Raw genomic sequence first — 27,207 nt, forward strand, 5'->3', positions numbered from 1 at the left:
CTAGAAAATAGAATACGTAGATTCATTTTTGTAGCAACGCAATAAAATAACAGTTAGTTCTCGTAAGCCGGACCCCGTAAGGTTGCACTATGTTATTGTATAACCTGAAACCATTACGGTCGACTATTGTTCAATGTTCACTCATTAAGTTCCGTAACGTTATTGTATTATATTTGTTTATTAGGGTTCACCTCCGCAGAATTTCGGCAGAGTCAAAGAAGTATTGTCCATTTTATTGTGTGTAATTAAGCGTAGTTTTAGTTGCGTGGGAAACTTTCGGTACCGTTAGACCGTTATCAGGAGATAGTAATGTTACCTCAAAAGGACCAAGGATACGGTTATCCGCGTCATTCTCTCGCACGCACACGCAGAGCAAAATAGTGTTGCCTCTAGTCTAGTTAAGCTTTCACGAATAAAATAATCTTCGACGATCAAGATCTATCTTTAAGGAGTATTTCCCTCGATACCAAAACACGCATTACCTAAAACTATATATATATATCGTTTTCGATGACGGCGACCCCAAATAAACACATTATGGACGTTGTCTAGCATGAGCCCTAATGTGGCTGGCCAGGCCGAACTTGCTCTTAAATACTCTATTGCTCTTTAAAGCTGTTTTATGACTACACAGTCACTAAATACGTTCAGTCCGATATAGCAAGATAAAAATACGTATGGTCATTAGTTTTAGGTCTGTCAGTAACGTCATGGAGACTCCGCGTTGTCACATGGTCAGTAAGTCAGTAATGTGCAGCGGATCAATGAGATCATACACTTTCCACAGGCATGGCGGTGCCGCAGCACCTTAAAACAATTGCCCTACTTGGGTCGGGTGGACCGACACATGCGTACGCCTCACAAGGTTGGGGATGCCAACTCCGGCGCACGCCTAATTGGGTTGGGGACACCAACTCCACCTTGGGTCGAGGGGGACCGACACCTGCGTACGCCTCACAAGGTTGGGGACGCCAACTCCGGCGCACGCCTAATTGGGTTGGGGACACCAACTCCACATACAGTCCATTTCAACCGGTTGAGGACACCCCTTCCTGCGTACGCCTCACAAGGTTGGGGACACCAACTCCGGCGCACGCCTCCTTGGATTGGGGACACCAACTCCACATACATCACCGTACTTCACGTACAGTACACTCTTCCTCATAACCCCAGCTAAGTAGTGGACACGTCAACTACTAGGTTACGGGGACAAACATTCTATAGTTCTCTTGGAGGGTCTTTAGTATCATGAGTCGTAACAGATAAATATCAAACGGCATATAAAAGCGACATTATGCGAATTCTATTTATAGACTCGTACAAATATTAATCAGATAATTAAGATCAAAATACAAGTAATATATATCAAGAATGAGCGTAAGTAATAAATACCAGGATTGAGCGTACTTAACGTATCAATCACTAATCCGATAATTAAGGTCAAAAGTAATAAATACCAGGATTGAGCGTACTTAACTTATAAGGGATAAGCTGCCGTCGTCTCCACAATCCGACGTCAGCACGTGGCACTCAAATGACTATACTTAATAACACTACCAACCGATCACTATGGCTGCCGCGGGCAAAATGGACGAGCGGCCGGTTGCGTCGGAAATTCAAGAGTATTGTCTTACCCACTTATACAAAATTTAATGTTGCCGACTTGTCATTGCGATATCGATATCTACCTTACACTGTCAAACTAGATTGGAACTCGAGTCGCGACAACAACCAAGAAACAACCCTATTGCTGTCGCCTTAAAATAGTTTGAGACATCGAACAAGCCGTTCATTTTAGGCATTTTAACCGAACTCTATTCATTGTATGTATAGTATGTCTAACGTAGTGATTATATGCTCTTTGGTATGTCTGTCTAAACTGTCAATGTCAAATCGATATTGTTTGTTATATTTTGTGAAGTCAACACAAATTACTTGCATTACAATATATTTTTCGAATTTTGTAGTGTAATTTATAAAAATGAGTGATGAAAAATCAGAGGATAACACGGCGAGTTTATCTAGCGCAACGGAAACTTTAAAAATAGAAGATAAAGATAATGGTGACGCCATGAAATCTGATAAAGTTAAAAGTAAACATCTTTAATGTAATTTCATAAAATTTTGCTATTTTAGGCTCTAGGAGTCTAGGCCCTTAAGCCTAATTTTTTTTTTATACTACGTCGGTGGCTAACAAGCATACGGCCTGCCTGATGGTAAGCAGTATCCGTAGCCTATGTACGCCTGCAACTCCAGAGGAGTTGCATGCGCGTTGCCGACCCTAACCCCCTCCCACCCTCGTTGAGCTCTGGCAACCTTACTCACCGGCAGGAACACAACACTATGAGTAGGGTCTAGTGTTATTTGGCTGCGATTTTCTGTAAGGTGGAGGTACTTCCCCAGTTGGGCTCTGAGGGCCTACCGCGAACCACGTTCGACGTGTTGCCTCCCTGTCACATTTACGTGCGAAGTTACAAGTGCGACAGAGAGGCAACACGTCAAACATAGTTCGCGGTAGGCCCTCTGCTCTAGATCTGGAATGACATCCGCTGAGCTGTGCCCTACCACACAGAGCGAAATGACATTCACAATGCCCATACCTCTTGTGGACGTAGTTTAAGGACACACCCGGGTCCGGGTAATTTAGACTACTAACATCATTTCTATTCGATATTTTTACAGATTGTGGCTTAAATTGATTAAATGACTGCCAAAGACACAATGGAAAATCGAGGTTATCACTTTAGTCTGTGCTTGTTTCTAGCTAGAGCGGGTCAGAATACGTAATGCATCAATTGTGTTATCCTGGCGGTCAATTTATTCACATTAAAATTTAATTTTTTATTTGACACATTTATTTACACGGCATTACAGTTCACACCAACACACGGGGAAGTATATTGACAATGAAGGTTTGTCCTAAATTTGATTCCCAGTAAGGGCATTTGTGTGTTTATCACAAATATTAATTTGTTCCTGAGTTATGGATGTTTTCTATGTATTTAAGTATTTATATATTATATATATCATTGTCTAAGTATCCTCAACACAAGCCTTATTGAGCTTATCTATAATTTGATTACTTATTAAGTAGGAACCTACTTCATTTTCTGGTTCTTCATTTTTCTCCCTTTGCTGGTGTGTAGGGCTCGAACCATTTTCTTCCACTGACTCTGGTCCAGGGCAGCTTGCGTAACCTCCTCCTATCCCATCCCCAACACACCGAACCCTTGCTCCATGGAACGGCACCAAGTAAATTTAGATAACCATATTTCCGTCTTCTGGGCATCTACCAGATAGAAGACTGAAGATATGCCCAATCCAATGCAATTTGCACGTTTGGTTCTCCTTGTGTACCGGTGCTTGTTATACTCCATAAGTGAGCATTTGTGATCCAGTTAGGCCAAAAGTTGTGTATAATTTGCCTTAAGTAGTTGTTCACAAACACTTGGAGTTTTGTTGTAAGACCTTTGCGGATAAACCTGAACCTTTTACTATTGAATTAAAGATCCTCATTTTATTTTAAGTTTGTTATATCAACACTTATATCAACACTTACCTTGTTGTATAACTTAGCTCAATAATTTTAACTGGTTCCCCGCGATACAGGTGTAGGGCAGAAACCCCAGAGAAGATAAAATTTATTCTTATCCTTCTATTGTATATGTGTTAAACATGTATATATCGTCTCCAAATCAATGGTTGTTTAGTTTGGGACTAGGTTGATCTGTGTAAGATATTTACGTTTATTTATTTGATTTTCCAGTTGACATATTATTGAAGGCAACGGGCAATGCTCCGATCATGAAAAAAAAGAAGTGGGCCGTGGACGCAGAGAAGCCCATCGGCTGGATCATGGAGTTCGTCAAGAAGTACCTGAAGCTGGAACCTGACGAGAGACTTGTACGTACCATGACTAGTTATCTCCTATACACCGTGTTTTTATTGAATTCCGTTAACTCCGGGGTATGGGTAAGTTCATTAAAGGAAACTGATCAGTATTTTGTATTTTATTTATTTTGTTGTAACATGGGCATTACATTTAATTCAACCACACCATATTTCTGTGAACCAAACAATTGAAAACTGTGACATATCAATGTCATTTCTTACATCGATCGTCCGAGATAGTACTTACGTTTAGTAGCAAATGTATACAATCGAACTAAACACTAATCTATATGTAAACAGGCCCGAAAGCAAGTGTATACGCTCGTAAGGGCCTTATTAGATAAAAATATAGAATTGATAATCTCTGAAATGGAGTTCATAGGAATACCCGGTGGCTTTGAGAAAGTTACTTAATTTAAACTCAGGAATGCACCCTTGAAATTAACGGAAATAAAATAAAACACAGTGTATATCATTGAAAGCGGCAGGCAATGCCACATTTATGAAGAAGTAGTGGGCCGTGGCTGCAGAGAAGCCCGTCAATTGGATCCTGGAGTTTGTCAAGAAGTACCTGAAGACGGAACCTGATGAGAAACATGTACGTACAGTTACCTGCAGTCATTCCAGAGATCGGATAAATTTGCGTCATTGCTCGCAATAATGTGGACATGACTTCAAAATTAATCAAATATGTAATCATTTAATTAATTTCTTACTTAACTTAAATTTTAATTCCTAGTCAATAAATACAAAAGTTTGTTAAAGTATAGATTTATTAAAGAAAATAATCAGTATTTTTTCTAAATTTTCTGCAGTCAGTCTATTTCTTTTTACATCAAAAATATACTTAAGTGCTGAAAAACTCCGCTCGCACTCCACTGATGTTAATGGGGCAAACTTAAGTAGTTTTATGGGAATATTATTATTCCAGTATAATTCAGAGTTTATTTTCTGTTCTTTGTTTAGTTTATCCCGATTTTGAGGTTATCGCCCACAACTTAGAACAGAAAATAAACTCTGAATTATACTAGAATAATAATATTCCTATAAAACTACTTAAGTTTGCCCCATTACCATCAGTGGAGTGCGAGCGGAGTTTTTTAGCACTTAAGTATATTTTTGATGTAAAAAGAAATATACTGACTGCAAAAAATTTGGAAAAAATACTGATTATTTTCTTTAATAAATCTATACTTTAACAAACTTTTGTATTTATTGACTAGGAATTAAAATTTAAGTCAAGTAAGAAATTAATTAAATGATTACATATTTGATTAATTTTGGAGTCATGTCCACATTATTGCGAGCAATGACGCAAATTTGTCCGATCTCTGGTCATTACACAACAAAGGCCGCATAAATATCTGATATTTGTATAGAGAATGGGGGAGGATCGCGTAGTCAAGGAAGCGTACTTGAGGCGACCAACCGGCCGTCGACCGATCGGTCGCCCCAGGTACCGCTGGTGTGATGTCGTGGAGGCGGACCTGCGTCGGCTGAATGCCAATTCATGGCAGGAAACCGCGCTGGATCGGGACAGGTGGCGTTCTCTCGTTTCGGAGGCCAAGATTCTTTTTGGATCGCTGAGCCAAAGCAGTTAGTTAGTTAGTTAGTATAAGCATAAGTGTGTCAAATACTTTTGCGGCCTTCAATGAGTAACATATTATTGCAGGTGATTTTTTAAATACCATACCATGATGGTTGGTTGGTTGGTGATGTAGGTGGCAAACTAGCATACGGTCTGCCTTACCATGGTAAACGGTCACCGTAGCTTATGGACGCATGCAACTGCATGCGCCTTGCTAACCCTTTAAAACCCTATACACTCCTTTTTTGAAGAACCCCATAGTCCCTCCAGAAAACAATAAAGGAAGGGGTTCTTAATTTGTCTAAATCTTTTCAGATTTGTCTTCTAGGTACTCTGTGAGTTATGAGGTTTCTGCACGTTGCAGAACTAGATTATTCGTTGGGGCAACTGCATATGGGTCATGAGTCTTAGTGTCATCCAATCTTTATTTTCATAGATTCTTCTAGCAAATATTGTTTAGGTGTAGACTGGACACAAATCGAAGTTTTCAAGTATGGAAGGTAGAACAAGGAACAAATTCTCCATATACCAAAAAGTGTCCGACAAAAAACCTAAATAGGTGGCGCTACAATACCTAGAATACTTGAAAATAAAATCTAATCATAGACAGCGCACTTCACTCCGTCAATAACGCCTAGTTTCTTAGCTACTCTAGCGTTACTCTGGAGAGATCTGGAACTATTATTTATAGCTGACAGCTGGACAATTTTGCAACAATTCTGCCTAAGGAGTTTCTGTTCCTTGCCTCTACCAAGTTCTAAGTACCTTCCATACTTTCAAGGGCCTTCACTTTTATATATGTATACATGAGATGGGAGAAATCAATCAATAGTTGATTCCTGCACATCTAATCTCATCTCTGCCTCAGTAGAAAGCAAAGGGAATTTGAAATAGAGGTGGATTGTCAAAAAAACTTTGTAGCTACAGTAAATTTACTGCCATCTTTCGACACATGATTAAAACTTTTAGAATGACATTTGACTTTGATCCTTATTCTTTCACTGATACGTGTTAAGTTTGTTGAATATCAAAAAGTGGCGCCATCTATTAGGCGAAAGGTAAAGGCACAACCTTTAGCCAATATCCGGTAAGATGGCGCCACTATTTGATATTTATCAAATTTAACACAGGATCAAAGTCAAATGGCGTTCTAAAAATTTTAATCGTGTGTCGAAAGATGGCAGTTTTACTGTGGCTACAAAACTTTCTTTGACAATCCACCTCTATTTCAAATTTTCTTTGGTAGAAAGGAAGCATGAACCTAAGCAGTAATATTCCTTTTTTAGTTCCTGTACGTGAACCAGACGTTCGCGCCGTCCCCGGACCAGATAGTGAAGAACCTTTATGAGTGTTTCGGCACAGACGGTAAACTGGTGCTGCATTACTGCAAGAGTCAGGCGTGGGGCTGAATAAATACTTCCATCAATACGATCGAATTTACATATTACTATTAGATTTGAAATTTATTTAGGTGATTTTTTGGCTTAAGAGGGAAATATATCACTTTATAGTCCACACAAAAAGAGAAAACCTTTTTCCACTTCTATTTTCTATTCTCCATGATTTTTTAGTAATTTTTTGACACAATGAATCTTTGGTTGTAATGATTTGGGTAATAATTATCACAAAAACGCATTTTTGTGTAATTTAATGCCACTCCTGTCGTGCGCGGCGCGTCAACGTGAACTTTGTCGGAATGCACGAAGGTTGACGTCTTTGGCGTTCGAAGGGTTAAATATCATAAAACCGTAATTATAGCAACGAGTGACAAGAAAAAGTTGATTCACACATTTATTTATCATTCTGTGTGACTCAATTTTGGCGTGTTCAACGCTTATTGTTTTATTTACTTGCTTTAACCCTTTTCCCAAAAAAATCAAATATATTCCAATTATTCCGGCTTTGATGATTCATTTGAAGACAAGTAACATTTCCTGAAAGTGTAATCTAATTTGAACCTTCACTCGGAGTGCTAAAGTTGAAATTCTAATGGCGCGCATGTGGTCGATAAATCGTACATGCCTGGAAAAGGGTTATCTTAAGTTTACTGATTATTTACAGAATTTGGATGTAGATCTCAATCCGAATTCAAATCCTAAATGTCTGATGGAAAAAGCCAATATAAGTTGTAAATATTGTTTCTTAAGCTATTTTATATATGTGATATGTAACTTAGTCACTATTGTAAGAATATATTTAAATCAACACATCTGTATTTTATTTATTGCTGTTGAAATTACTCCCTGTATGAGACAGGGAACCTTATCGCCCTGTTCGCTCTGGCAGATGTATTTGTAGTCACATTTTTGCATTTTCTAAGCTCCAGCTTATAAAACAAACGAAATATAGCAAAAATAAGTAACATAAATTCGCTGTATTTTTAAGCTATGGTCAGATACCATAGCTAAAAAATACAGCGAATTTATGTTTTTCATACAAAACTTGTTTTTGCTATATTTCGTTTAGTCTATGTAGCTTCAGAAGCTACATAAACTAATTACAGGACTATAGACATACCTTATACTTACAATGGGATAAGGCTTATCCTATTGTAAGTACAAAGTTCCAGAGCAACTTAGCTATCTAGTCATTTGGGTTCAATTGGGTTGGGTTGGGTTTGGGTCAATACCCCCCGAGGGTTGCCCACCTTGTCGTGGTGGAGGGGCTTAGTAGCCGTGGCTTGGTCTCCCACGGTGAAGCGAAGAGGCAACCAGGGCCGGCCTGTTTGAGGTGCTGGCTGGCCCGAGGAGGACGCTCCAAGTGGGCTTCATAAGCCCGCTTGTGACGCGTTGGAGGTGGACCGTCGAGGAAGAGGAGTGTCGGTATTGCGGTTAGCCGTTCTCCCTATCCTCGACGGCCGAGGTGGGATCGCAGGGGAAGAGGCGTGATGGTATCACGATGCGCCACTCTCCCTATCCCCTGCGACCTTGGCGGGGCCGTTCCGCTGTAGCGGCGTTGGTGGGGCTGCAGAGGAAGAGGAGTGTCGGTGTTACGGTGTGCCGTTCTCCCTGTCCTCTGCAGCCGAGTTGTGGTTTGCGGCAGAACCATGGACCTCATCTGCCGCCGGGCGCTGGGGAGTTTTCTGGCGCCCGTTGCCTCCTTGTGGCGGGCTCGGGGGGGTCCGCTACACTGCAGGACGGAGGCCGAGGAGGAAGGCGCGTCGAACCATCTGGCGCGCCTCGCGTGAAGGGCCTTCGGGCATCCGCGAAGGAGCCGCTCGCGGGCGGCTGCCGCCGGTGGGGTCGCGGATGAGTACGCAAGTGTTCCCGTAACCCCACCAATAAGGCGGCGAGGTGGCATATGGGGGGTTTTTAGTGGGTATACCTCATTAGCGCGGCAGGCCTCATTAGCCTAGACGGGAGTCCCACATAACCACTCGGGTCACCCCCCGCACCCGGGTGGTATGCGGAATGCATTTTCCCCCCTGGAAAAAAAAAAAAAAAAAAAAAAAAAAAAAAAAAGGGTTTGGGTCAATGGGTTTTTCAATGTCATGCGGTTGTTATGCGTGCTGAGCAAAAGTGACACTGACTCCCAGGGAAGGAAATGAAAGAAGATATCGAATATTTCAAAACGTATATAAATAAGCAGGTATTATACACTTCAGTCTGTTAGATTAAAATATTGTCAGTGCTACTCTGGGTACAATTAACACATTCACTGCCAGACAAAAAATCCAAGAGTACTCCAAAAACCATTCAATATCTTTAAGCGCCTGCTACGCGGTTGGCGAGGTCTTATAACGATCAACATTAGTGTACGCGGAGCGCCCACTAGGCGGGCGCCAAGGCTCTTTTAATTTTAAAATCAAACATCCTGTTATAGGTAGGTACTTTCATTTTATTACTTAGTTCTTACCAAAAATAATTTGAAATAGATGTAGATTGTCAAAAAAAAAAATCTAGAGGCTACAAAATCTTCTTTCACAATCCACCTCTATTTCAAATTTTCTTTGGTTCTTACAGCCCAACTCGATCGTACACTGTCACCAAAATTATATCCGAATGATATCATTTAGTCCGTACTTGTCCCTAATACATGTATATTGACGCGAACAAGACGCACGATAACTGAAATTATCTATTATATATTTATATTACATCATTTTGATCGCAATGTACGTTCGAATTGGCGTCTTAGCCTCGCTACTACGCGACGCATGTACAAAGCAATTTCTATGTCAAGCATAAATATCGTAAAAATAAGATAATATCTAAAGACTTCTCAAACTATACGATTTACAGTCATGTGTGCTAAGTGGGCTCCTTGGCGTAGCGTGATGGTCGTTATCTATGGCTATCTAATGAGTTGTCTATGGCATCTGAGCAAAAGTTCCGAGCGCCTACTACACGGGTTCCTGACAGTGAATGTGTTCACTCAAAAATATTTAGCAATAAATAGGCACGCAAATCGTTATTTTCTATCGCCCCCGCCGCTACTGACGAATTCTTTGCTAGTCGTCTTCGTTGGTAAGTTATTCGTTTTGTCTGAAAAAAATAACTGAAATAATATAAACAAGTCATAAACTTTGCCATTACCTAAATGGCTTAGATAGAGTCTGATCTAGATTAGTAAAAGTTGCCTGCTTACTTATAAATCACTTTTAAATTATACCGAAAAAAAAATGCTCGCCGCGTTTCACTGAATTGTTTAGCTCTATGGTTAATTGGCAGAGGATGCCTTTTGGCATGAAGTCGGCCATTTGTACATAATTGTATATCTTGGTGCAGTAAAGTTTAAATAAATAATCTAATAAGTTTTTGGCAACTGTACTTTTCTTTCCACAGGCAACTAATACTCATCGAGACAATTCTAACAACCCCAAACACAATACATATGCGTTGTTTCATCATAGAGTTCCCATGGCTACCTCTTTTCTCCATCATCAGATCAACTCCATGTCTTCAGAATAAGTACTGCATTGTCAAATTTCAGCTCAATCGGGAAGTGGGTCAAATTTAGTTTCCAAGATATGACAGGTTATTGTTATTATTATATGGTGTCCCACTACTGGGCCAGCCGTTGAGATATACGTCCAGGTCATCCCGCCATCTCCTACTGGGTCTGCCACCTCCTCGCCCATTGCGGCACCCACTGTGTGGCTATTTTGGCCCACCTCTGTGGGTGCATGCGGCAGACATGGCCGGCCCAGTCCCATTTCAGCTTGGCGGTCTTAGCTCCAACATTAGGGTAAGGTAAGTTAAATAAAAGCTTGTAATAAATAGATAGCCTCTGGTGGCCTCTGCATCAGGATTGACCCGGGACGAGGGGACCATTAGACAATAAGCTTTTACAGTATTTTGACTGTACAATACCTGCGGGGCGGCAGCACTTCTTGCCGGAGTCGGCCGGACTGCGTTTCGGTCCGGTCCCGGCGCCGCCGGACGCGCCGGACCGGACCGTGTCGCACGGACAGCACGAGTGCACGCTGCTACGCGTCGTGTCCATCGCCTCTATCTTCTCCACCTGTACCATGAATCTAGTATGGATTGGGCATAAGTGGTAGCGGGAACGTACAGAACGGGATAGTCTTATGTATCTTTCAGTAGGAGTAGCAGAGAAAGCGTTATTATTGTTTGTCCTTGTTACAGTATCACTTTTTTTTATATGGTTTACCGTAAATTTAGAATGGTTTATGGTGCGTAGCAAATAACCCGACCAAATTACGTAGGTTGTTTTTGGTAAGTTGTCAGGAATGTTAAAACGTGTTTTTAATTTTGTCGCATTTCGTATGTTCTGTCCCTCACGGGCGTACGCGGTATAGTACATCTATAGGATCCTACCATCATGACCTGTACAGTATTCACACTTACTTATCTCGTCAGTCAGATTGGAAATGAGAAGTATAGGGGATGCGAGACTTTTAAGAAAATATCTTAAAGAATTGAAATTATCACCAAACCCCGGTTTGACGCCACGATTAAAAAGAGGAGGAAGTTCCGAATGTCAGTAGTGAATACAATTCCTAACCAACTCTCATTGGATTTCGGTCCCCGACACAACACCCGCCAGGAGAGAGTACTCTCTATTAATAGGGTTGTTTCCATGTACAAATCTTAGGGCAGAATTGTATTCCAATAAATTCTTTTGGATTATAAGAACGTGTTAAACTACTTTTAGGGGACCTGTTATGACCATATTTTGTAAATATTGAATTTAAAATATGTTTTGGCACACGTCACGTGACCAAACTCGAAACGTCTTTGAAGATTCTGATGACGTCACAACTCTCGGATTGACACTGTTGACAGTTAGGCGATAAACAACAAATGACAAATGTCAGTTGACAGTTCGTATCTTCTACGTGCGTATGTAGTTATGTGTCAAACCGTAAACTGTGACGTCACACAATTTTCAAAGAGCGTTTTGGGCGCGAAAGCATCAGTCAAAATATATTTTGTTAATTTAACATACATATTTAAAGCCGTTTTTAGTATAAAAGTTGAATTTTAGGGCAACTTTTAGTTAATATAGAACGTAGGTAATACGAGCGTTTCAAAAAATTGGAAACAACCCTATTCTATTATCTACACACATATCGTAAACCCTCTATGATGCCTTCAAAATCCGTAAATAATGGCCAACATACGATAAACTGTTTTGTTACAACAAATTTCTTATCTGTGATGATGTTGTAATTGCTTCATAGCTAGATTAACTACATCAAAATCGATTTGGTTAAACATTCAAAATATTAATACAAAAAACATCACATTTACGCCTCGCGCCAAAAATCTGACGGCTCCTGTGCTGCCTCCTACAGTTCATGCACGCTCCGGCCTATTGAATGATACGGAAATAGGCCCCCGACCCTAGTTTGTCTCTGAATTTAAAAAAAAAAAACTTCGAATGCGTGACATGGGTGAAAAAAGTTATCTTGTACCGCCATTTCACGTACAGTTTATCTTTTAATTAGTTTTAAGTATAAAATGAATATGTTTTGTTGTTTTCAAAGTAACTGTAGCAAAAGGTGAGTGTAAAATGAGCGATAAAAAATATTATCCGACAAGAGCGCAACGATGCCCCAATGTTCGCTGTAATTTGGATTAGTGAAATAGTGAATATATCATAGAAAGTTTATAATAGGTGTGTAGATAAAATAGTGTATGTAATTGTACATAATTAGGCATTAAAACACTTGTGTGATCCTATTAAGAAACTCACCTTTTATTATGTAGAAGTCACATAAACTACGATTATTGTCGTGAAGTTGGAATCTACACAATGTGAATTTTAATTCATTTGTGGTGAGCGTTCCGACTGAACGTCTAGCGACCTTCAACAAGGAGGAGTTTTCGCCGAAGGATGCCAAGTTCCGGCGGTTCCGCGGCCGGCTCCTTGACACTGCAAGGTTGCGTAATAGGGTTGTTCCCAATTTTTCGAAACGCTTGTATTACGTTCTATATTAACTAAAAGTTGCCCTAAAATTCAACTTTTATACTAAAAACGGCTTTAACAATGTTAATTTAACAAAATATATTTTGACAGATGCTTTCGCGCCCAAAACGCTCTTTGAAAATTGTGTGACGTCACAGTTTACGGTTTGACACATAACTACATACACACGCAGTACACACGCAGAAGATACGAACTGTCAACTGACATTTGTCATTTGTTGTCAACAGTGTCAATCCGAGAGTTGTGACGTCATCTGAATCTTCATTGACGTTTCGAGTTTGGTCTCGTGCCGTGTGCCAAAAGATATTTTAAATTTAATATTTACAAAAATATGGTCATTACAGGTCCCCTAAACCTAAAAGTAGTTTAACATGTTCTTATAATCCAAAAGAATTTATTGGGATACAATTCTGCCCTGAGATTTGTAGATGGAAACAACCCTATTCGCAGCCATAACGTGTTTTGTAGTTTTTAGATATTTTTTTTATAGGTATTTCTGTATCTTTAGGCATTTAAATAAAAGTAAATAAATCTACCCTCAAATGGTTCCTTAAGCCAGTTGAGGGTAGATTAAAATATTACATGACCAAATAATGTAGGTTAAAGTCCACGGCGGTTCTGTATTTGTTTGGTTAACTAATATTTACCCGAAAATTTACAAATTGTTTGTTTACCTTTATTTAAATACCTAAAGATACAGAGTATAGTCAGTTCCACAAATCGAGATAGTCTCCGATGGTGACCTTGGAAGGCGCCGCGGGCACCCTGTGCTGCCGGTCCCCTGACGCTTTCTTCTTCTCCTGCTCCGGTTTATCGGAGAGCGGAAGTCTCAGCTCGTCTTGGAGGCTCTGGGGCTTCTTTTGGCCTTCCTGACGCTCTTGGTCCTGGGTTTGCTTGGCTGATGATGGCTGCGACGGCTTCTCTGGTTGTAGATATATCTGAAGAAAATTCCACATTTAATAATATCAAACAGCATTTGAAATAGAGGTGGTTTTTTGAGAAAACTTTGTAGCCACAATAAATTTACTGCCGTCTTTCGACTCATGATTAAAACTTTTAGAACGCCATTTGACTTTGATCGTTATTCTTTCACTAATAAGTGATAAATATCAAAAAGTGGCGCCATCTAATAGATCAAAGGTCAAAGGTACGGCATCGTTTCGAGCGATGGCGCTACAACCTTTAGCCGATGCCCGGTAAGATGGCGCCACTTTTTGATATTTGACAAATTTAGCACACATCAGTGAAAGAATAAGGATCAAAGACAAATGACGTTCTAAAAGATTTAATCATGTGTCGAAAGATGGTAGTGCATTTACTATGACCACAAAATTTTCTTTGACTTTCCACCTCTATTACAGTAAGTAAGAACGAAGTATTTCGTACATTGGCTCGCTTGTTTCTATCTCTATCGCACGCGTATATTGCTGTCCCGCTCGCACAGTGGCATCATGGGCAGAACAGCTATATAACTAAGCGCGTGCGATTAATATAGGCACAGAGGGCTTAGCCAAGTTGACAATAACCGTTTGCGCTACGAAAACGAAACGCTGTCTCTTTATCGCACAAATTTATGGAAGGCTGATGGAGAGACAGAAAGTGCTTCGTTGGCGTAGCGCAAACGATTGTCATCTGGGCTTGCCACTCGAGCGGGTCAATTTACAAAAATTCTTCGTGCTTAGAATCCTTACTCCATTCTGTTTGTTTATCCCTCTCGGTATAACGTACCTCTGGCGTCCTCCACACGATGATGCTGCCTGCAGCACAGGCGCTCACGACAAAACGTCGGTCCGGTGAGAACTTAGTACAAGTCACTGCCCCTGCATGCCCTAGCCCCATGTGTGTGTAGATGCCCTCTTGGTATTTCCAGATCTGGAGCATAAACATTTTATATTTGAAAAGAGCGACGCAAAAGTCGAATGTGTCGTCCATACTTATTTGAACGTTACGCCTATCGTGTGCGCGTTACGCCCTCAAAAACCGGAATTTTTTCCACGGAAGACCAGCGTCAAGGTATCTTCAAAACTTACCTTGATTCCTATCTGTGTGGAAACCTTTTCAGTAACTTTATAAAATCGCGTCCTGAATAAATTTTATTCTATTTCATTCTAGACAGACATACCTAACATCTGCCCAGTTTTATATCATATCTTAAAATTTTCTATTCCAGTCGGTTTTTGATGCCATATCAATTAGCTTGATTGGCTTATGCTGAAACCATGTTACCTTGACGATCTGATCGTTGCAGCCAGTGACGAAGAGCTGACCATCGGCCGATATGTCGAGTCCGTTGACTGCTCCAACCTTGCTCGCCTCCAACTGTGACCAAAACATTCAATAGAATTAAAAGAGTAGATACATATAGTGTTCATGGAAAGGTAATTAAATTTTCCTTAGCTCTTTTTTTTTCTGTGAGGGTCCAGATTCCAGGGGGACAATCATATTGACAATTTGATCAGAAACTGAATTGGCGTGAATCTTATCTAGCGTCCACACGTACAAAATTTCATTATCAATTTTAGATTTACGAACAGTCGAGCGTTTGCAACTTGAACAATGCCCCCAAACGTCTATTTTCCTCTTGATTTGATCGGACACTTAATTCCCTACGTCGGAATGTTAAGTGGGTTTGGTGAGCCAATTTAATGTTTGCGTCTACACCAAACAATTCAATTGACGATTTAAGTAGGTATATATTATTTATTGTACCAAAATCATACATTTTATATTCATGTAAAACTACAAATAAATTTCAAAGGAAAATAGAACCAGGTAACAACAGTAACAGGTATGAACAGTTTAATCAGATTTTGTAGAAAATTGTCCCGTCTGGTCACTATTTAATTCTAACCAAACCTAGCTTTTGTTTCCCTAGCGTTAAATTCAATTAAATTTAAGCGTTAAATTCAATTAAAAAGGTAACAGTGTTGGTAAGTACAAAACATATGTGTTAGCTCTATGTTTCGCCGACAGGCATACAAATTTGAAACTAGGTATACAAATACCAATTAAAATACATTGTTGCATGCAAATATACTTAAGAGGCCTTATTCCTATTTTCCTAGCGTATTTTGTAAAATGCTTCCTTTTTCATTCAAGATTACGATGTAACTATATTTATATTCAAAAACTGGTAACGTACTTAAATAATCATTAAAATAATCAACTAGGGGCTTGAACCGTTCAAATTTTCATTTTCTCTTTTAAACCTCTTTTTTAATGAGTTTTCTTGGGAGAATAATAAAATAAAATATTAATCAAGCGTTGAAAGTAGCTTCTATAATTTGTTTAAAATGGCAGGGTTTTGATGACAATGAAGTGTTTGTCAAGAAGTATTAATACACCTAATCTGTAGTATCGGTACCTCTCTGGCCAGGTTACCGCTGCCCGCCTCCCAGTAGGCGACGCGGCGGTCCGTGCCGCCCGTCAGCAGCTGGCAGCCCAGCGGCTCGAAGCACACGCACATGAACAGCGTGCTCGCGTACATCACTTGGCGACGAGATAGCGACCTGGGAACGTTGAAATGGAGGCTAATAAACGACTAATAGCTACTATTTGTAAGAATTATTGTACCGTTTGTGCCCAAATAAAACATTAAAACAGACGGCCGCACCGGATCGCGACCTTGGTGCGGTCCGGCGCACGTTGGATCGTGTGTAAGGTCTGCCGTACGACCGTTAAGGGCGCAGTTAGGTTGTGGTCCGGTACGCCCGTTTGTAACAGCTTTAAAGGCTCTTGTGTTAAGGACGCCATGAGAACAACTAGAGAGGGTGTTGACTCACATCGGGTCCCAGATGATATATAAGCCGTCTGTATCAGCGCTGACGACCTCGCAATCGTTGGGCGACGACACTTGGATGGCGGACACGGGACTCTTGTGCTAAGGACGCCATAGGAACAACTAGAGAGGATGTTGACTCACATCGGGTCCCAGATGATATATAAGCCGTCTGTATCAGCGCTGACGGCCTCGCAATCGTTGGGCGACACTTGGATGGCGGACACGAGACTCTTGTGCTAAAGTTGCCATATGAACAACTAGAGAGGATGTTGACTCACATCAGGTCCCAGATGATACATGAGCCGTCTGTGCCAGCGCTGACGGCCTCGCAATCGTTGGGCGACACTTGGATGGCTGATACTGGGCTCTTGTGTTCTTTGAGCACTTTCTTCAACATCTGCTTCTCTGGCTTTATGTCCCATACGCGGACCTGGAGAAAATGGTTCGTTACACACACGTTACACAACTTCGTCTGCTAGAACTGGTGGCACACTGACTGACGATTCCCAAGAGGAAAGTAGAAAATTTGAGTCCGTCTAAGCAGAGAGCTAGCTTTGTAACGAAATAGTACCTGGCCCTCGCATCCGCCGGAGATGAGCGTGTTGCCGCTAGAGTTCATCGCCAGCGCCGACGTGCCCTTGTTGTGGGTGTTGAATATGGCGTACATCAGCCGGCCCGTGAGCGGGGTGAAGGCGCGGATCGTGCCGTCGTTCCAACCTGAACATACACTATAGGGTTCAATGACAAAGTTTTCCACATAATTAGATCGCATTGTTAGATTTTAGCTCTCAAAAGATGTTGGTTGGGCTGCAGATAAATAGTAGGAAAAAAATAGTGTGAACGACGTTCAGTAATGATTAGGAATGATGACTTAGCGCGAGTAGCCGGAAAATAGTAGGTAAATATTTCGTTCAGTCCACAGCAAAAGGTGCTTCTAAAAGACTAAATTGGAAAAATCCCTTTTGGAAACAATCAAAACAAAAGCAACACATTGTAGACGTCAAATGTAACTATACTAGGCATTTAGCTGTAACAGACGGGAGTCCCGGACCGGACCGGTCAAAGCAGAAAATTCTACAGCATCCTATTGGTCGTCCCTTTTTCTCTTGATCTGGGTCTGGCGTCCGTATCCAAAATGGTACGGCCGTGACTCAAATATATTATTTATAAGTGTCATCATCAAAAATGCTCTATAAGAGTCTCAATCCAATCCTGTGAAGAACATGCTCTTACAGACAGTAGTTATAAAGCAAAGGACAATGTACTAGAGATAATCAGCTCCTGCCAGGTCTCGAGGCACCACACGCTGCGCTGCTTCGAGAGACGAGCCCAGAGAACGAGTGTCTAAAACGTCACTTACTAACCGTGCCATTCAGTCCGCAATAAAACGGTCCATCTGAAAGGTTTAATTTGACTGTTCGGAAATAGAAGAATTATATAAATATATATTATCATTAGATGTGTTACCTTAAAATATATTGAGGACATCTTGCAAGGAAGTCGTAGCTGGGATCGCTGAGAAGGTTGGGAATCTGAAGTTGGCTAGGCCATGGACAATACCCATGATGAGTAACAGCTTGAACGAAAGGGTCTCTTATGATTTGATTATAAAGGACAACGTACCAGAGACAATGGATTTGCCGTCACCACTAAACAGCACAGAGCTGCACGTGAAGTTAGGCACTGAGATCCGGAGCAGCTCCTGACAGGTCTCGAGGCACCACACGCGGACGTCCCCCGAGCCCGCCGTCGCGAACACACCTGACATGCCCCTGCGAATATGGAACCTGTTATACATCAACACAAGACAGTACTTAGGATCTTTTGTCCTACATCAAACTGTCAGTAACCCCTGTAAAAGTGCTACTGAGTGGACGCTCGAGCGAACACACAGGTCGCCCGGCGCGGCGTCCATGTTAAAGTGACGCATATCTAAAGGCATGTTTAAACGAGCGATCACCCAGAGTGGTTCGCGTACCTATCTCCCATTGGCCTCGGATAATGGAACCAAGAGAAAAAGCTATAACTTTTGCTAGAAAATTAGGTTGTACATCCACTGATCCACATGAGATTTACGAAATCCATCACAAACCATCGACGAACAAGCAATTATACCTATGGCTACTAATTTTGCCTCCGTGATTGAAAAAGGTTTCGGCAACAGTGAGGCCTTTTTAACTAAAGATCTGTTTGAGGTTCTTGAGAATGGCATCCATGAGGACGTGGACGTGATGTCTGAGTCTGGGTACACGGAACACGAGGGCATATTCGGCTTGCTCATAAGACGGTGGTATTATGAAAACGTTTTCAATTATGCTAAATATTTAGAATTCTTCTGTCCTTTAGAGCTCCATTGCAACACGAAACAAATACTGGAAATCGGGAGGCAAATGAGGGATCGTTGTGTAAAAGACGATTTGTTTACTGAAAATTTGAAATTTCATTATCATTATCACCTGTCGCGAGTTTAACATTTTTTCCCCATCACAAAAAGTGCACAGTGCCGCTAAAGAAGTTTTCAATTCAACAAGTGCCTAATAGTTATCCAACGGCACGCGACAGCGAAACTACGCGAAGCGGGCAAGAGGCAGATAAAATGATCTGAACGGTGTTGTGTTCCTATCATATTGACTTTAGAGGATTTCATATTTGACGCGATTCGCTGGCAGAAGATTATAGCACAGAATAGCAGTAGCAGCAGTACTTAAACGAGGTAAATGTTTCAATATGATAGGAACACAACACCGTTCAGATCATTTTATCTGCCTCTTGCCCGCTTCGCGTAGTTTCGCTGTCGCGTGCCGTAGGATACCTAGGCACTTGTTGAATTGAAAACTTCTTTAGCGGCACTGTGCACTTTTTGTGATGGGGAAAAAATGTTAAACTCGCGACAGGTCACGAGACCGATAGATTCGTCAGATTGAAAATTCGTAAGACGGATTTTGAAGTGTAAAATTTTTAATGTAATATAAATTGTCATGTTTGTGTACGATAGCGCAATAAATGAATATTGTATTTTACCACATAAATGATAGTACTTTTATACTGATAATTAAAGCAATAGGGTTGTTTCCATCTAGAAATCTTAGGGCAGAATTGTATCCTAATAAATTCTTTTGGATTATAAGAACATGTTAAACTACTTTTAGGGGACTTGTAATGAGTGTAATGACCATATTTTTGTAAATATTGAATTTAAAATATCTTTTGGCACACATCACGTGACCAAACTCGAAACGTCATTGAAGATTCTGATGACGTCACAACTCTCGGATTGACACTGTTGACAGTTAGGCGATAAACAACAAATGACAAATGTCAGTTGACAGTTCGTATCTTCTACGTGCGTATGTAGTTATGTGTCAAACCGTAAACTGTGACGTCACATAATTTTCAAAGAGCGTTTTGGGCGCGAAAGCATCTGTCAAAATATATTTTGTTAATTTAACATATTTAAAGCCGTTTTTAGTATAAAAGTTGAATTTTAGGGCAACTATTATTTAATATAGAACGTAATACGAGCGTTTCAAAAAATTTGAAACAACCCTATTCGTGCAAAAATTATTCCCTGACCATTCCAAAATATCAAAAATGCACAACGTTAATATTCCAGTTTTCACTTCTGCCGGCACTCCCGGAGTGCAACCCGTTGTTTTTAGGGTTCCGTACCCAAAGGGTCAAACGGGACCCTATTACTGAGACTCCACTGTCCGTCCGTCCGTTCGTCTCTCACCAGGCTGTATCTCATGAACTGTGATCGTTAGCCAGTTGAAATTTCTACAGATTATGTATTTCTATTGCCGCTATAACAACAAATACTAAAAACAGAATAAAATAAATATTCCTTTCCAATCTCGAGGTGCTCATCCAATCACCGAAGTTAAGCAACGTCGGGCGGGGTCAGTGCTTGGATGGGTGACCGTTTTTATAGATAATGGTACGGAACGTGGAACCCTTCCTGTGCTAGTCCGACTCGCACTTGGCCGATTTTTTTTATTCAGAATGAAACAAGTTACCTTGGGAAGGCGATGTCGTTGATCGCACAGCGGTGACACGTGACGCACAGCACGGGCGCCAGCGTGTCCACACTGAGCGCGTATATCTCGCTGGAACGAGTGGCCGCCAGCAGCCTGCGCGCGCCCGCGCGGTGGGCGGGGGACTCCATGAGCTCGAGTGAGGTGATGCAGCCGGGGAGCTTCGCGGAGCGGAGCTGTGGGATGATAGGTTTTTAAATAGTGTTGTGCTCCTGCCGGTGAGGTTTCCAGAGCTCAACGAGGGTGCGGAGTGTTAGAGTCGGCAACGCACATATAACTGTTATTACCATCAGGTGGGCCGTATGGTTGTTTGCCACCGACGTAGCATTAAAAAAAAAACCTGTGTGTGCAGAACTAATGATTATTTACCGTTTGGTCTTATAGAAGATATTTTGTCCTATTGGGATTCAAGTTATTTTTAAAAAAAGGAGTCTGAAATCTGAAACGTCAATGGCATGGAATGAAATAAAATGTCACCCTACCCTTCCCGTTTGAAAATAGTATTTTATACAATCGTTATATAATAGAGAGCTTTTCAGTCGAGTACCGTGTTTAGGCAACGAAGCTTGCTGAGTTGCCTAAGTAAGGTACGAGATTAAAATTCTTGATTATATTATTTATATCACTATTGTATACAATACTTTTTCTGCGAGCCATCTAAAATAATACCTTTTTTACTATAAAACCTCAATAATTATATATATTAATAACTGGTAAGTATCTCAGTAGACAAAAATGTAGACTTAAACGCGCGATCCCGCGCCCGTTTAGTCTTTTCCATGGAAGCGCGGCGCTACGTGATTGGTATTTTTTTTTATAGTTTAGTTTAGCGTATCGAAATGAATCTAATAGTTGAGTTGGGAGCCCATACAGGAAAAGTACGCAATTATAGTTTTTGGTATAAATTAATTTTAATTCAACCATTACGTTCGACGAGTAGAAAAATACTACTGTGCAGTAATTCAGTATTGTTAGGACGGACTCACCGCTTTAAAGTACGGCATGTTGGGGTCTAGCAGCCTGCCCCTAGGGAACTCCCCCTTCCAGTTGATCTCGTCTAGGATATCTATGGTACCGTCTCCAGCACCGACAATTAAGCAGCCGTCCGACATTATGAGGATTGCTTCGACTCCTGCTCGTTAAGAAATTAAAGAAATAAATATTAACTGGCGCTAGGGAAATGAAATTCCCTTAAACAATGTTTATGGCTAAATAACAGGGGGTAAGACAGGGATGTTCATTATTGCCACTCATATTTAACGTGTTAGGTAATTTAAGCTACAATAGGGTTGTTTCCATGTACAAATCTTAGGGCAGAATTGTATCCCAATAAATTCTTTTGGATTATAAGAACATGTTAAACTACTTTTAAGGGACCTGTAATGACCATATTTTTGTAAATATTGAATTTAAAATATATTTTTGCACACGTCACGTGACCAAACTCTCGGATTGACACTGTTGACAGTTAGGCGATAAACAACAAATGACAAATGTCAGTTGACAGTTTGTATCTTCTACGTGTGTATGTTATGTGTCAAACCGTAAACTGTGACGTCACACAATTTTCAAAGAGCGTTTTGGGCGCGAAAGCATATGACAAAATATATTTTGTTAATTTAACATATTTAACGCCGTTTTTAGTATAAAAGTTGAATTTTAGGGCAACTTTTATTTAATATAGAACGTAATACAAGCGTTTCAAAAAATTGGAAACAACCCTATTCTGAAGGTTTTGGTTTTCGTAAAAGAGCAAGGCAATAATATAAATGGAAAGAGAGTAGTGTTTGTTAGGTTTGCTGATGATATTGCATCAAATAACAACATATAATTAGAAAAGTTAGTAAATACCTACAATGGGTAACATAGGTACCGTATATCGAGAATTTGGACTAAAAATTTTGTCGGCTAGACTCAAGCATAGTCGATTGACAACCTTATAGTAAAGTATACTAGAGTTGGATTTACCTTGGCTGGAACACTGAGCCGCCGGTCGCTTCCCTTTCTTCCAAGTTCCACATTTTTATCGAGACACTATAAGAGCCGGCTACACACAAAGATAGACGATTGGAGACCTTATAGTAAAGCGTATTAAAGTTGAATTCACCTTGGCTGTAGCACTGAGACTCCGGTCGCTTCCCTTTCTTCCAAGGTCCACATTTAGCGAGGCACCCGATAAGTGCTGGCTTGCAGGCCGCCACGTCTGCGTTTGGGTCGGAAGGGTAGTTGATGGAGAACTTCACCATGTCTCCCGTCCTGAGAAATATAAAAAAAATATATTTTACTTTCAGTGCCAAGCGCCCCATTTACAATACAAAATTAACACACCTTGGATTGATGGGTGGATAGGACGGCCGGATGGATGGATGGATGGATGGTTGGATAGATAGATGGATGGATGTATTGATGGCTAGAAGTCTAGAAGGACTCACGTAGTCCCCGCGTTGCCATATGAGTCGTCACTGCTGACGGTGATGCAGCGCACCCTGAGCCCTGAAGGATAAATTGATGGATGGATGGATGAAGAGACTCACGTGGTTCCTACAATGTCATACGAGTCATCGCCACTGACGGCGATACTGCGCACGCTTCTGGTGGATAAATAGACGGATCCTAGCTATGCCGTACGAGTCGTCGCGGTAGACGGCGGTGCAACGCATCCTGAAGGATAAATGGATGGATGACGGGATGGATGGATGGACTCACGTGGTCCCCGCGATCCCGTACGAGTCGTCGCGGCTGACGGCGATGCAGCGCACGCTCCTGCGCAGCTTGCCGAGCGCCACGTCCACCACGTCCAGCGCCTTGCTCTGCGCGCGGATGTTCCAGACGCGGAGGTTCGCTGTAAACAGGTTATCTATTATCAGAAACGTGCAGTCCCACAAAAACACGCAGATATCGCGGCAGCCGAGGGATCGAAATTTGAAAGATATACACAAGATACACTTTGCACTCATGCACAATCACGTCACGTCGCCGGTGGTCAGCCGCGCCGCGGACGCTGTGCCTGTCGCCGCGCCCGCGTCGCAGTTCCACAGCACCACGCAGCCGTCGGTATACCCCCGAGAGCTTGTAGAGAGACATCAATGAATCAGTCTTACAGATTGTTGGATGTAGGGCTAGTTTACGAGATACAAAGCTGGAATGTTGGGTCGGAAGATTGATTGTTGGATAAAGAGCCGGTTTGCTGGATGGGGCCAACGAATGATGGACGGAGAGCCGGATCAACGGATGACGAGGTAGATTGCTGAGATAGCTGGACTTCTGGATGAAAAGTTAGATGAATGTATGCTCACAGTCTCCGCCAGTAATGAACGAGTTAGGCCGGCAGGAGAGCGCGGTGAGTGTGACCGCGTCGCCGGTGGTCAGCCGCGCCGCGGGCGCCGTGCCGGTCGCCGCGCCCGCGGCGCAGTCCCACAGCACCACGCAGCCGTCGTCGCGGCCGCCCAGCGAGATCATGTAGCGCTCGTCCGATGAGAACATTAGCGCTTCCACGCGGACCTGAGAAATGATTTGAAGATTTTAATGACAGGAAATTATAGGTTGCTAGTTGCTGCACTTGTAAATTACGACATATGCTCAATTTTCAAAGATTGATAAGTTTAGGTATCCTGTAAATTATTTATAAGGGTGCTTTTTCTTTCCATAAATTTTTTGTAGGAATAAATAAGTAGGTAGATTTTACTTTTTACAAGCTTTTATTTACTTTCACCTGACCGTTGTCTGTTTGTAATCAAATCTTGCAAGTTAAATTTGATCCACTTCCCGGTTTCCGATTGAGCTGAAAATTTGCATACATATATAAGTCGGGTGATAATGCAATATTATGGTACCATCAAGCTGATCTGATGATGGAGACAAGAGGTGGACATAGGAACTCTGTGATAAAACAACGTTTGTACGTTTTGTACCAAAAATGAAATTTTTGCCAAAAAATTATTTAACATTTGATTTTGAATACGTGACTTTGTTTATACTACGTATACCTACACCTAAAATAAACTTTTCTGTTCTATTCTTTTCACCAAGGTATAGTGAGCATTTCGGCGTACCTTATGCAGCTCATGGCTCCCGAGTAACATCTTCTTCTTAAAATCCCACAGCTTGGCTGCTGCCTTGAATCCTACATGGTTGATCTGACCCGAGCCAACGTATCGCCCTCCGCTGGACACGCCCACCTGTTCAACGTACATAATAAAAAAAAATACAGTGTTGCTATTATAGGGAGTAAGTATCAAAATTTGATCTTCCACAGGTAAGGATGTAGATGTAGTGAAGTGAAGATAGGTACCTAATAGCGGTCTACGCTTACGTTATTATCAACGGCGCTCCATTACTAATGCAGTGCTATACGCGACGTAAGCGCCAACAACAACCGTCACAAATGTACCTAATCAAATTCATAAAAATAAAATCACTATCTTGGCTCATCGCTGATTTCCGCTGATCGAACAACTGTCGAAGAACTGTGACTACGTAAGCGCTGACACGCTGTTAGTGTGACCGTTTAGGAACTACATCTGCTTGCTGGACCGGTGCTGGACGCACATATTGCCCATCTGGTAGAAGAGTTGACTGCAAAAGGGTACCGATGGTGACCCTGTTTACATAATCTCGTCTGTCAAGATGTTTCGGCAGGTAAAGCCTTGGCACTTTGGCAGACATATATTCCTGAAATGAGGGTTCATACCTACCGACTGGAATTGGTTTCATGGTGGTATCAGGGCTCTACTACACGATGGCCCATCGTAGGCCAGTCTAAGGGACGCAGCTATGCGGTGGAATGAGATAGCAATATCACTTGTTCCCTCTAACGCATAAATGCGTCCCTTGGACTGGCTACGCTGGGCCATCGTGTAGAGGAGCCATCAGATGCATCAGATGGGTATATTTAGGGTTCCCAATGATCCTTTGAGAGCGTCTGCCAAACACTTCCAGCAAAAAAATACTGACGGACTTCGCTTGTCTGTGACCTATCAGTAAATTTCTAACTGTTGCCGTAACTATTATTTTGTTATCAGGTAGGTTAAATCAGCTCCCCTATTTCGCACCGGAAGTGGCCTTATTTTATGTACTTTCGGCAAGTTTCACAGTGAGACCGTGGCAGACTTTCAAATTCGGACTTAGCAACACTTTTATGGGAAACTATTGTGCATTTCATCGCGGTATTAAGTTGGTACGAAATTTTACAGTCGGCTCTTCTACCAATCGAGTAGATGTGCTACTGTCCCTTTATTAACTAGGTACATAAGGTCACTGTGGGCAAGACCGTCTACAAGGCAAGTCCGTCAACACATTATAACTTTTGAATTAGAAAGAGTTTGCCGCTTTGGCGTCGAGTTTATAAGTCAGTTTTTCGCGCTAGTTCCCTCACTCTAAAACAGATGGCGCTGTGACAACGAACTTCAGAGCAATCCGCGTAAACAAGACATTACGTGTATGGAACTCGAAGTGATAGTGCGACAGTCTCTGCAAATAAAATTGTTAAAAATAGTTTGTGACAAAATTGACTACGTAAGTAATATAAGACCCGGCAATCTTTATTATATGTTTAAATTATCAGATATTGGCTTAGTTTGGTAATTATACGTTCCATCATTCATCACATTAAAATTTTGCTAAGTTGGAAAGTCCGTCTACTATGCACCAGGCAAGTCCGTCATATGCCGGACTTTCCTTGAATCAGAGGTTACCAACTGTTAAATGGCTTCAATATTTTTTATTACGATTTTATAAGGTTACTACAGATACGCATCTTTACAACATTGCGCATGATGTTTGTGTTTTGTGTTTATTAACAATTTTAATTTCGATACTACTAAAGAAATGTGTTCTTCATCCTCAGCACTATGTAACCGAAAATACAAATAAGAAAATACCTATTAAGTAAATAAATAATGGCCGCAAACTAAGCATAGCTTAGCTTTTACTATTGGTGCTAGGCGACGACATATATAAACTTATATAGATAAATACATAAAAAACAAACATGACTGGAGGAACAAATATCTGTGTAGATTATACAAGCAAATGCCCCTACCGGGATTCGGATGATCATCGCCTTCATATGTTATATTATTATACCTATGACACATATTATTACCCTTTTTACTCCTCTTTAATTTTAGAATACGGTTGTACAGTCATGTTTTCTTGACAGTTTTGAAGATTAAAATCATTGCAGCCATATCAGTCCGTACGTATTTTTTATTTCGGATCATTTATTGTACTTATCGTAGTTTAGGCGTTTTGCCTACACCGTGATACAAGGTTACGCGCCACGCCAACGCTATACCGCACGTGCCACGCCGCTATGTGACGTGGGTTCTTCGCCTTACTTATCCTGAAAATTTACGTATGTAGGGTACCTACTTGTGTTCTGGAGTTTGATTTGCCAATCACTATTTGATTTAAACTTAAACGGTGTTCGAAGTTTAAAATTGCTACTACTATGAGTTTATTTATGTAACCCTCTTTGATCTCCGTAAATTTAAAACAACGAGTAAATTTAACACGAC

At 41.2% G+C, this 27,207-nt stretch overlaps 2 protein-coding genes across 4 annotated transcripts in view; one reads left to right on the forward strand and one right to left on the reverse strand.

Moving 5' to 3' along the window:
• Positions 1 to 27,207, reverse strand: part of LOC133521813 (cilia- and flagella-associated protein 52) — a 355,058-nt gene that overhangs the window by 326,303 nt on the left and 1,548 nt on the right. The window contains exons 3-17 of one of the 3 annotated variants that reach the window (XR_009799942.1): positions 24,742 to 24,867; positions 23,986 to 24,190; positions 23,396 to 23,531; positions 22,797 to 22,945; positions 21,676 to 21,821; positions 20,672 to 20,865; positions 18,279 to 18,427; positions 17,227 to 17,372; positions 16,934 to 17,085; positions 16,239 to 16,383; positions 15,101 to 15,193; positions 14,603 to 14,746; positions 13,618 to 13,812; positions 10,792 to 10,942; positions 9,228 to 9,963 (exon numbers count right to left, since the gene is read on the reverse strand). Coding sequence is in view for 2 of the 3 variants with exons in the window: in XM_061856884.1 (XP_061712868.1) it covers positions 9,890 to 9,963; positions 10,792 to 10,942; positions 13,618 to 13,812; positions 14,603 to 14,746; positions 15,101 to 15,193; positions 16,239 to 16,383; positions 16,934 to 17,085; positions 17,227 to 17,372; positions 18,279 to 18,427; positions 20,672 to 20,865; positions 21,676 to 21,821; positions 22,797 to 22,945; positions 23,396 to 23,531; positions 23,986 to 24,190; positions 24,742 to 24,867 (2,205 nt within the window). In the remaining variant the exon portion in view is untranslated. Of the gene's footprint in view, positions 1 to 9,035; positions 9,964 to 10,791; positions 10,943 to 13,617; positions 13,813 to 14,602; positions 14,747 to 15,100; positions 15,194 to 16,238; positions 16,384 to 16,933; positions 17,086 to 17,226; positions 17,373 to 18,278; positions 18,428 to 20,671; positions 20,866 to 21,675; positions 21,822 to 22,796; positions 22,946 to 23,395; positions 23,532 to 23,985; positions 24,191 to 24,741; positions 24,868 to 27,207 lie in introns of those variants that run through there. The other 2 variants (XM_061856884.1, XM_061856886.1) reach the window with 2 other exon arrangements.
• Positions 1,879 to 7,686, forward strand: LOC133521807 (autophagy protein 12-like). The gene is made up of 3 exons (XM_061856876.1): positions 1,879 to 2,093; positions 3,767 to 3,903; positions 6,766 to 7,686. The coding sequence occupies exons 1-3, from the start codon at positions 1,982 to 1,984 to the stop codon at positions 6,886 to 6,888; spliced, it is 372 nt and encodes a 123-aa protein (XP_061712860.1). The 5' UTR covers positions 1,879 to 1,981; the 3' UTR covers positions 6,889 to 7,686.

The sequence above is a fragment of the Cydia pomonella genome, chromosome 10 (assembly GCF_033807575.1).
Source record: "Cydia pomonella isolate Wapato2018A chromosome 10, ilCydPomo1, whole genome shotgun sequence".
Lineage (NCBI taxonomy): Eukaryota > Metazoa > Arthropoda > Insecta > Lepidoptera > Tortricidae > Cydia > Cydia pomonella.